At 41.6% G+C, this 11,972-nt stretch overlaps 1 protein-coding gene across 1 annotated transcript; it reads right to left on the bottom strand.

Moving 5' to 3' along the window:
* Window positions 1–7,380: 7,380 nt before the first annotated feature.
* On the bottom strand, window positions 7,381–8,739 carry LOC125312754. Its single transcript, XM_048271995.1, has 2 exons — window positions 7,602–8,739; window positions 7,381–7,558 (listed from the first exon to the last, which is right to left on the bottom strand). The coding sequence occupies exon 1, from the start codon at window positions 8,631–8,633 to the stop codon at window positions 7,608–7,610; it is 1,026 nt and encodes a 341-aa protein (XP_048127952.1). The 5' UTR covers window positions 8,634–8,739; the 3' UTR covers window positions 7,381–7,558; window positions 7,602–7,607.
* Between the last annotated feature and the right edge of the window lie 3,233 nt (window positions 8,740–11,972).

Below are 11,972 nucleotides of genomic sequence, written 5' to 3' on the forward strand. Positions count from 1 at the left end.
TGTGAAAAAGTTTCCCGACACCATTGAGATAGAACAGCCCATGGTTAGAAGATGTGATATAATAAGATCTGACCGTCGGATTTGAGAAAAGTAGATTTCGTTGGAAAGCTCTCGATAAGCACTATCCAGAATAGGTCGTAGCATACAATTGGCTTGTTGTCTTTTTTCTTCACATTTCTGAGTAGCAATGGATGCAAATCATTCTTGATGCACATCTATGCATCTCTTCGTAAATTCACTCCACCTTCTAATTCTCCTTCGCAAGCATTGATGCGAGGTCCTCCATGAATCAGTCTCATCATGCCCCACCCCATCTGCGTCAACCCCATGTATCGTGGACTCCCCTTTACTCTCCGTCTCGTAGCTTAATGGATGACGGTGGATAGGGAGCTCTTGTCATGCAGGTGGCCCCGCATAGGACGACGTCCGTCGCTTACTTTCAAATGCTGTTTCATGTCCTGAGTGCTCATTTTCTTGACTTTCAAATGGGATCATCGTCTTTAAGTATAGATTTGCCCGAAAACTTATTTCCAAGCACCTTGTGCACCATCTGCCCGGAAGTAAGATCGGATAGTGCTTGCTTTCAGATGACGTGATCGTCTCCTGTTACTGATCTACCCGAAAGCTAATACGATGGTACTAGCTTTTAAACGTGCTATCACTTACATGTATTGTCTGATTGGAATTTAATTCGAACGCCTTCAGATGGTGCTTTTGCATCTTAGGTTCGTCCACTCGAAAGCTAATTTGATGGCACTTCCTTTTGCAAAGTTTCCTGGCATCCATCTGATATTTGTCTACTCTATCAACTTGAGTGTGAAGATGCAACAAACTTTATGGAGATTACAGAGTTCGAGAAATCACTTGGATACTTATATCTTATACGTGATTAGTTTCGATTTTAGATTATGTAATTTGAATACATTTGCTGAACTCTTGTCAGAATTCTCGAGTCCAATTAATAGGTCGCATATTGCAGTTAAACAAATGAGTTACTCTCTTCTCTCTTCATATACCGTACTATGAGATTATTCTTTAAGGAAAAGTACCAAAAAAGTCCTGCACCTATTGTTTTGTTATTAATTCAGTCATAAATCTTTTAATTGGGCTAATTTAGTCCTAAACTTTTTTGCATTCGTATCAATTCAATTCAATCGGTCAATTTAGGTCGGAAATCACCGATGTGGACTTCGACCGTCCTTTATGGCACGATTGGTGCCGACGTGAACATGTTTAGAATTTTCTGAATATTTTCTTTTTTTTCCTTTAGCCGGTAGCCGGCCATTGTCCATAGGCCATGGTTGGCCAGGGTTGACCTCACTTGCGCGAGGCCAACCCTCGTCAACCACTAGCAAAAGGAAAAGGGAGAGGGAAAATATTAAAAATGAATATTGAAAAATTATGAGAAAATATTCTATATCGGCGTGGATTATGCCATGTAGGACGATTGATATTCACATCGGCGATTTCTAGCATAATTTGGCCGAATGGACTGAATTGGTACCAATTTGAAAAGGTTTTAGGATTAAATTGGCATAATTGAAAGGTTTGAAATTGAATTGGTATCAATGCGATATATTTAGGATTTTTTTGGTAGTTTCTGCTTTTTCTTTATGATATGTAAAATGGGTTTGGCTACTTTTACTCTTTTCGACTTTAAAACCCCTGTTTTAATGAACGGTCGGAAAATTCCCTTCAAAAACTCCATTTGGTCAAAATATGTTGTTTGCTTGCCTTCCACAAAAATCATGAAGCGCTCCGATGAAGCACCGAGGATGAACTTGTAACACCTAAGATCGACAATCTGTTTCGAGCAATAAACCAAGATAACACAGATGGAAAGTCTGGTCTTTTAACTTCTTAATCTTGCTTTTACTTAAATCCTCACACACAAAGTGTCATTCATTGTGATTTGGAGGATCGAATCATGTATAAACACTCGATCAATGAAAGAGATGGTGGCAAGAAACCCACGAGACGGGATGAATTCAAGAGAAAACTATTCATGATGAGAAGAGGAAACTGAGAAGACAAAAGGTGAGAGAGAAATTAGGACATTCTAGTCAATTCGTTTGAAAATATGTCTTTTGCCAAAATGGATGTGCAAATAGTGTCTCCTAATGGAAAATATCCAATTAATTTCAATTGAAAGAAATAGTAATCTTAACTCCCATTAGTCATTTCTCGTTGTCAACCAGAGTAAATCGTACAATGATATTCACTTTTCGTTTACTATTGGACTTGATGTTTTTATTAGGTGAGCAAAATGATTAAGAGAATATATTAGGTAGATTTAATCTAATCATAGATCATAATCACATGTCAAGAAGTGGTGATGGTCGCATTGGGACTCATTAGAAAACACTAGTTCTCACACAGTTTATACGCGATTGACTATGCCTACCACATCACTCATAGACTATATTTGTATAAGATTTCCTCGCGACATGAAACTCATTGAGGACGCGTCTGGTAGGAATTTTAACTTCAAAGCACGTTTTGATCACTTGTCAAAATAAAAAGATCTCTAGTGAATTGTTATAGCATTATAGATTATTAAACATCACTTCTTGGATGATTTTAAGGAATTGAGGTACTATGTGTTTGGCACGAGTCAAATTTCAAATGTTAAGTGGCAGTCAAAAAAGAGGAGAGAGAGAGAGAGAAGTAGACTGGTGTAACCTTGTTTCTTCAGGCCACATTTACCCCAATCTCTGATGAGAGAAAATCCTCGGACCACGCCACTTTCTGGTGAGTTGCAAATTGGACTCGATTACTTTCATAGGCCGTGATTTTATCAAATCGCGTTTTGATTGGCCGCTGTTCTAAAAGATTAAATTATAAAATTTAATATTTATATATTATTTCACTCTCTCACGTTTAGTTTTGCCTAGTATTAAACATGAAATATTTAATTGAGGAGATCCATAGGGACTGGAAAAATTTGAACTCAAAACCTTCTATTCTAATATCATGTGAGATTTTGTGGATCATTGCTAACTGTTCTAAAAGTTTAAGATGAAAGACAATAGCCGCTTGATATTTACATATTATAATACTAGATGAAGACATGATTTAATATTTAAGCATTCTATCCCTCCTCCTCACGCTCTTCAATAATTTCTTTGTCCCACACGTCCCTTAAATTCTAGGAATTCGTCACTTCCCCAACGATTGCTCACTATCGGATGGTAAAATGCATATTGCGATATCTTACGTTAGGATTTGGCGCACAATCACAACGAAGAAAAACGTAATGAGAAAGAGAAATCAATACTCAATGTTTTTATTCTGGTTCACCCTTGAACTAAGCTACGTCCAACATAATATTATACTATAATTAACATCTCGCACCTCTTGTTACATCACTCAATTACAAGCGAAAAGACGTATATATAACAGTAGCTATTCATGAGCTCAAGCTCAAACTACTAATGAAAAATTATGAGCTTAAACTATAAAAACCCTCTGGTGTTCAAGAGGCGCTGCCCCCTTGAAATCGCCACAAGGGCAGCTCCTCCAAAACCCTACCTGCATATTTTTCTGTCGTTGGGGACTATAAACCACTCCTTAACATATTCGCGGTACTTTACACATTGAGCTTCGCATTTTGTCTTGTAGTTCTCTCCATTTATTTGGCTTTGCCCATGCAAACTTGTGGTAACCTCCCGGTCCCGCCATATGCTTGCTAATCGCGCTCTGTTTTTATCTTATATTATATATTTTATTTCGGGTGGTGGCATTGTTGTGACGATAATTAGGAAAAAACATGGTTGATTCGGTCTGATCAATACTATCTAAAAGTGCTTGATATAATAAAGGGCACATGCGAAAGACTAAACAATAAAACAGTCAGGCGGCCATACAAAAAAAACAGGTGTGTGAAAAGTACGGAAGGCACGACGCCTAAGAGGGTATGGCCTCATAGGGTTCACTATTCTGTATCGGACATCTGAAACTCAAGCAACAAATTCAGAAAATATTGAGCTTATATACACATACATATACATATATCTTTTTAACCAACTCTTTACAAAAGTTCAAAGATTACTGGGATAATTACAAGGTGCAAAAACTACTCCTAATCCAACGGCACCACTGACGAGCTTTATCTTCACCACCGACATCATGGCTCTATCCATTGCCATAACTAGGCATCTGAAAAGGTGTTCAACAACAGGGGGTGAGCTAGAGCTCAGGGAAGAGAGATCTAACCAAACGATTAAGCAATCCATTCATTCAATCAATCAAGCAAATCTTAGTAGACCACAAGTCAACAGAATACCAGGCAGAAGGCAACACAAGGTATAAGCATGGAAGGTTCACGAGACTTAAAAAAAAAGACATGAAGGAGCCGGATGAATCTATTGGTCCTTCATTTCACATCTTAAGGCCGAAGTTCATATAGTCTCGATTTCACTTCAAGCCGAACTAGCCATTTATCAGGCCATCTGACTTTAATTTCCATCCTATCCAAGTCAGACATCATCCGTATAACCAAGGGACCCGCCATATAAGAATCGGACCTCGTGGATCTTTTCCCAAACCATATGGTCGATCCTCCTCTACATAGACCCATTTCAATTCCTCACAAATCAATAGCAATCCAGGCAATCCACTCACATATTCAGCGTACCGAAGATCCAGAGATGCCGACTCAAGCAATGGATCGCATATGGAACACCATTTTCCTCACCAGTCAAGCTCAACCATCCATAGGAATGCCCATTCCCAAAACCAAGTTCTGTGCCGATCAACTCATAGATTCTGCTTACCCAAGTCCCAAATAGCAATATTTTAGCTAGCAGATTTGACTTGCAAGTCCTGAACACCAAGAATTTCTTCGCAAGACCCACGGCCAAATCTCCCCTATACATGGCGCAACTCAAATTCATGGCATTCCTTACGACTTCTTTGACGATCAGCTCATAGATTCAAGTTACCCACATCCTATAGGTACTACTATGAGCAATATATCAAACATGCATCGACGTTTTCTCATTGACGCAAGGTCAGCCTCAATTCCGCACAATACAACCGAAATTTATCACTAAGCGCCAAGCCGAGCAATTAATGGGCAACCTAGTCGAATGATTAGAAATCTACTTGCCTTGGGAACGCGTACGAAGAAACGGGGCTTGAATCGCCTCCCGAATGAGCTCGAATCATCCGTTCTTCCTTGGCGGGTCACGTGCTAGAGGAACCAACAGAGGAAAAGGAGATGAGCGGCGTTGGGGTTGAGCACGGACCACAAGAGTTCGTGAATCATTGTCGTCACGCCACAAAATCGCCGGCTCAAGGTAAGAACAAGAGGCAGCTCGGGCGAGAGGGAACCACCGAGGGGAAAAGAGAGAAATGCGAGAGAGAGGTGAGAGTGTTCTTACAACTAGGGGTAAGCATAGTTCGAAGTAGAACCGAGAACCTAGAACCGGAACCTATAGGATTCGGTCCGGTTCCAAGTTCCAAGATATGTAGGGTAAGTTCTAGGTTCTAAAAATTGAGGAACCTGTTTTAATGGGTAGGTTCCAAGTTCCGGACTCCAAAAATAAATTTTTATATTTTTCTTGGTATGTTTTTGTACGATCCTATAATATTCTATAACGTCCGATGATGAGTGTATAATCTGGAGTCAAACAAATTTTTAGGTTTCAGATTTCAAAAAATGATAAATATGTTCCAATGGATTGGTTTCGGGTTCTAAATGTAACTTGTATGAAACTTAAAACCAGTCACCTCTACTTTCTCTTAGATGTTGTAGCGTTCACTCTCATTTTGCTTAACTAAAAATGAAAAAATAAAATAAAATAAAATAAATTGATAGGTTCTTGGGTACCCTGAAACCGATTCTAGAACCTGTGATAGAGTAGGTTCCAGGGTATGACGGGTAGGTTCCGAGTTCCAAAAAATGAGGAACCTATTCCAACGAGTAGGTTTCGGGTTCTAAGTGGAACATGTAAGGAACTTGGAACCGCTCACCCCTACAACCAAATGAGGAGAGAGAGAAGGTGGGAACCCTTATATGGTGGAAGAGAGGGTGTGGTCGGTTGGGGCCTTCGTGCCTCAATTTCCAACCAAATCCGGCATGAATCAACTTCTTGAAGACTAAAACGATTATCGACAAGTAACGGTCCACTCTCACCACGCCCACTACACCATTGAGCTTAAATAATTCACTGCACAAAATAATTAAACCCCAAAGTCACTTTCACTATTAAACAAGGCCCGACTATGTCTAATCCCCTCATTAATTCAATCGGGCAAAATTTAGACCGTCACAAGACTGGGCTGGATGCAAACTCACCCGACGTTCAACTACCGCTTATTGTACTTTTCTTGGCTCATATTGCATTTCATAGTGTGCCAAGAAACAACTTATTGTGGCCCGCTCCATAGCTGAAGCCGAATACCGGGCGAGTCACGTACATAAGCCTTCCATGCGAACCTTGAGTGCTTCTGTGGACACAAGTCTCCCATCAAACGCATTGAAGGCTCCAAGGACAAGCCATGTGAGTAAAATCTAAGCCACAAAGCTTATTATTTTCACAAATAAGCGCTTGCCGAATGCTTACTTTTCTCAGCTAGGTAAAGAGAAATGGCGCTCAAGGCAATGTTGCGATGCAAAAGTAGAATTATGAAAATTGTATGTGTTTTAAAGCACATTCGGTTGCATTGGACTGTCCGGGAACTGGATCGGATCAATTGTCCGGTTCTTGATTTTAGTGTCCCCGGATTTGTAAATTAATTGGTTTCTAAGTGGGATCGGGCCAAATCGTGAACCGACCACTCCTACTTGAGATAAGTTTGTCGGTTTCCGAACCAAACTCAGTCTTTGGTCCTCCCCATTAATCGGTTTGAAGGGGAGTATTGAAGTAACAAATCAAAAAAACAAAAAATCAAAATGAGGTGCAAAATCTTCTCCTTGAAGATAACACATCAAGCAAAGAATCTACGTGATTTTATCTGATTTTTTTTTCTATTCATTTTCCATGGGTATCAAATTGTTATCTTTTATCTTTGATTTACACCATAATTATAGGCGGTGATATCTCTATTTAAACCGTACACCATATCAATGACAAGTGAAGTTAAGCTTCATCGACTCATATTCTTAGCTACGAAAATAAACATCAACGGGTTTTAACATCACGGTTAGTTCTCCTACAAGGGATGAATGAAACTATAGCTTTACCTTTGCAGCTTTCACTTAAGCTTAATTATAAATGATATCACAACTCGTGACCCTAATTAAAAGGTATCATCGGAGGTTATCCCTTCCGACTAGGGACAATTTTGCTGTATGTGCAAAAGAAAATTTTGAGCCAAGAGAATGTGTATGGACAGAATTTGCAACAAGATATCAGAAGCAACGACATATCTGCATTCATTTCACTGTACTTCGATCAAACTCATGAAGAACTCATCTTATGCATCTTCCATACCACTAACCACTCCAACCATATGAAAAGCCAAAACTGTCTTTCCAAAAAAAAAAACCGAAAGGTAGTAAGAAGAAAACTTCTCTACTTCTTACAATCTTTTTTTTTTTTTTTTTTGGGAGGGGGGGAGGGGTGGGGAAGGTGAATAGATAAAATGTTGAATAATACTATTTATTCACTCTTCCAAGCATACAGTATTAAAGAGAAGGCCAGACCTTGCTTCAGCTGCAACTGATGTTGATGATGAGGGTCATCTTCGATCCCCCGCGAGGAAGAGGACGACGATGAGCTCCACCAGCTCGAAATGCACGAAGGCTTCGCCACGTTCGAGCTAGACGAACCGTGGAACTTGTCATTTTCGCTCTCGGCCCGGAACGGGCCCGTCTGAAACAGGAACACCCCGTAATTGCTCCCGACGCAATCGCCCCCGAAGAGCCAGTTATGGACGTCCCAGAACACCTCCACGCCGGTGCCGTCCACGTCGATCATGCAGTTCCCCCGGAACTTCCACCGCAGCCTCCTCACTCTCACCACGTCCCGGTCGTCGATCCTTATCACGAGGCATGGCTCGGCCGGAGCGCCACCGCCGGGGTCGCACTCAATCACCACGCTGTGTGCCTGGCCCTTGTCCCGGAACTGGGCCCTCGTGCAGTAGCTTTTCTTACCGAACACGTTCTCCCGCTTCCCCACGAGTACTGCGGTGTCACGGTCCCAGCCCAGGCCGGCGAGCTTCTTGTAGGCCTCCTTCTCCATGTCCCCTAGGAGGAGGACCATGTCCCGGTCATCCTTGACCGCGACGTAATAATCCTGGACAGGTTCGGGGGCAGCGCCGAACTTCGCGTTCGAGAGGTCCCAGTGAACGTCGAGAGTGGAGGAATCTGATGACGACAATGGGGCTTTCCGGCAACCTCTATGCTTGGAGATGAGGAGCCAGGGCTTGATTTCGACTCGGCAGAGGGAGCGAGACGAGCTGGCGGGGTCGCCCCCATCGCCGTCGTCGACGAGGATCAGGACAGTGAGGCCTTGGCCCATGAGGGTCTTGGTCCAGGTAACAGTGATCAGGCAAGGGCGGCCGCGTACCTTGGACTTGTAGATGCAGGTGACCGAGTTCTGGGGGCTGTTCCTCGCCAAGGACGGCGACGAGTCGGCGATTTGGACTCCGCTTTCGCCGAAGCAGGACGGGAAGTCTCTCATCATGTGCGCCACGGGAGGATGGTCGATTGATTGGCGTAGGGAAGGATTGTTCTGCTCGCGTGTGTTTGAAAGAGAGAGGTATTCCAAGCCAATAGAGAAAGTTCACTCCATATTTTTTTTTATATATGCGATTGAATTAGATTATCACGTCAGTTTATATTAAAAAATTCTTTCCTAATAATACTGTTAAAAACGGTAAAATCTCAATTATAGATCTACGCATTATCACTACGTGTTTCGCATAAAGCATTCAATTATATGATTAAAAATATCTTGCAATATTGTCGAATTATTGGAGGAGCAGCTATCATTTGCATAATAACTTTTTCGAGAGGAGGATGGAGAAAGTGCACATGGAATCCAACTGGGGTCGTCATGGCCGGGACGGGGCAGGCTATGATGTTGCTGTGTGTCTGCATGGCCATGGCCATGTGTGTGTCCCCAACCTCATCCCCAATCGCTTGAGCTGAAAGCCAATGTCTCTTTCGGGACAGCATGACCACGTCGTACAGTGCCCAATCATGTCCATAAACATGATGGGATGAGGTGATTTGCGAGAACAAATATCTTCTCCATAGTTAATTACGCGGGTCCTGCTATGAAGGCAACCCATATATGGATCCAAACATATTGTAGCCGTCGATTGTGCGAAAATGGCCTCAAGTCGAGACTTATATTTGTTCGAGCTCACATAATCAACGGTAGAGATTGACTTCCGATCCGGAGACCACGGGGCCACTCATCCTTTTTCTGTATAGTTTCCTTCTTCTTTTTTTTAGCCGTGAATCAAGCAAATTCCATGCTCTTTTTATTTTTTTGGTCAGACATCTAATCGACTCGTCCCTCCACAATGACAAGACCAACGTAGTTACGTGAAGTTCATCTCCTCTTTTCCCTCTGTTCTTCTTTTGTAGGGATTCACAAGCGTGAATCACACGTCAGGGTTTCCACTTTTGGGAAAGTTGCATTTTGCATGGATGAGATGATGGTATTGAGAGTTGCATTAGTTCAGATCCGACATGAAACGTTTTATCCGCCGTTGAACGCGCCGTCTTATTTGTTCCAAGAACACGCAACGTTAAATGGAAGAGACTGAGTCATCGGCACTTTTCTTAATCCGTCGTGTACTTGAACAAGCCCTTGGATCATTTTGATCGACTGACTCCAATGCTTGTCATTTAAAGATGTTTCAAAGTTATCCTTGAACAAACCCAACTTTGATTGGATGCACAAGATTTGTATTACATTCTATACCTTATTTCTGAAATCTAATATTCCGGTTGTATTAGGAAATTATACTCTCAAAACTAAGGGTGAGCATGGTTCCAGGGTAGAACCGAGAACACGAAACCGGAACCTGTAGGATCCACTCTGGTTCCGGATTCCAAGGTATGCGGGGTAGGTTCTAGGTTCCAAAAATTGAGGAACCTGTTCCAACGGGTAGGTTCCAGGTTCCACTACCCGGAACCCGGACCCTAGATTCTGAAATAAATTTTTATATTTTTCTTGGTATATATTTTTGCACAATCATACAATGTTTTTGGCATCCGATGATAAGTGTATAATTTGGAGCCAAACAATTTTTTAGGTTTCGGGTCCCAAAAAATGATAAACGTGTTCCAATTAATTGGTTTTAGGTTCTAAATGTAACATGTACATAGCCTAAAATCACTCACATCTATTTTCTCTTAAATGTTATAGCCTTCACTCTCATTTTGCTTAACTAAAAATGAAAAAATAAAAGAAATTGATAGGTTCTCGGGTACCTCGGAACCGACCCTAGAACTTGTGACGGGGTAGGTTCCAGGTTCTAAGGTGTGACGGGTAGGTTTCAAGTTCTAAAAAATGAGGAACCTGTTCCGACGGGTAGGTTCCGGGTTCCAGGTGGAACCTGTAAGGAACCTGGAACCGCTCACCCCTACTCAAAGCCCTCCTTGACCCTACCAAAAATGGAAAAAGTACAAAAAAAAAGTACTAAACTTATTATATTTGTACCAATTCGGTTCTAAGCTTTTTAACTTGATCAATTTAGTCATAAAATTGTAATAAATAAATAAATAAATAAACATTTTCACATTCTGACAATTCGATCCTATTAGCCGAAAATCATCGAAGTGGGCGTCGGCGACCGGCATCGACGTGGAAAATTTTTAATAAGATTTTAAATCTTTTTCGAACATTTTTAAATTATTCTTAATTATTGTGGCTTGACAAATGATCATGGTGTGTAATCATCATTCCAACACACCAGCAAGAAATTGACTCAGTCTCTAGTATGTAAGCATCATGAGAGAGAGAGAGAGAGAGAGAGAGAGAGATGATAATTTCTTGTACCCTAACGTGGGTCGCAGTTATTAGGAGAATACTGAAAATGGGCCAAGCTTGATCCCTTTCCCGCGAGCGTAGGCAATAAGTTCAAACCATTCGTACTACCCCACATGTCACATCTCCATATAAATAGGTCACAGATGAAAATTTCAAGGTCAATAAAGAAAAGAAAGGTGTGATATCATGAACGGGCGAAAGGGAAAGGTGAAAAGTTCATTGTTCTTTCCTTAACGCATGCACCGGAGCATATTATTTGATCTCAATAGTCAGATGTCTTTCCCCCATTCCAAGATTTCATAATTACAGGATAAAGAGCCAAGAAGAATGCCATAGACAAGCACCGAGAGGATTGCCAATTTAATTAGCATTTCAATTTGATGATTTGATAGAGTGGTTCTAAGTTTGACGTGGTCGGTTTAGACACGGGGTGTCCCTTTTGACAGGGTACAGAGCTCACATGCGACTGCATCATTCCATAATAAGGGCACGAAGAGATACATGTATCCTTCTCGATGGGAGTTGCACACCCATTACGGAATGTTCGGTTTTGAAGCATAACAAATTAGTATGCCCAGAGGATATAGAAGCTCTTCACCATAGCCCCACCGACGTTTCAAAAGTCTGGTGCTTCAAATATTTGCAAACTTGCTTAGAGAGAGAGAGAGAGATAGAGCGCTCCCCAACGAATAAAAGCAATACTAACTTGATAAGCATCACGTTAGGATAGTTGAATGATTCAACAAGGTGATGCAGTCGTCCCTCCAAGCATATGTCTGAATCGTAGGGATCGACGTCGGTAGAGCAAGTGACAGGACATTCCGTTGGATGCTTTAGAAAGAGTCACGGAAAACCGCACTCGGTCTTGTCTTTTGGTTTACGGTTGCTGAGTCTTGACATTTCGTGTTCCTATCGATCCATCAAATGCTTGTAATTACATTGGAAAAGGACGGTCCACTGACCCAGTCTCGCATGGCACAGCACAAGGTCGCCCCAAGGCAACACACTTGGCGAGCC

Source organism: Rhodamnia argentea, chromosome 1 (genome assembly GCF_020921035.1).
Source record: "Rhodamnia argentea isolate NSW1041297 chromosome 1, ASM2092103v1, whole genome shotgun sequence".
NCBI lineage: Eukaryota > Viridiplantae > Streptophyta > Magnoliopsida > Myrtales > Myrtaceae > Rhodamnia > Rhodamnia argentea.

Bases quoted from the DNA above. Each gene is read 5' to 3' on its own strand.
- LOC125312754 (XM_048271995.1), bottom strand. From the start codon at position 8,633: ATGATGAGAGACTTCCCGTCCTGCTTCGGCGAAAGCGGAGTCCAAATC.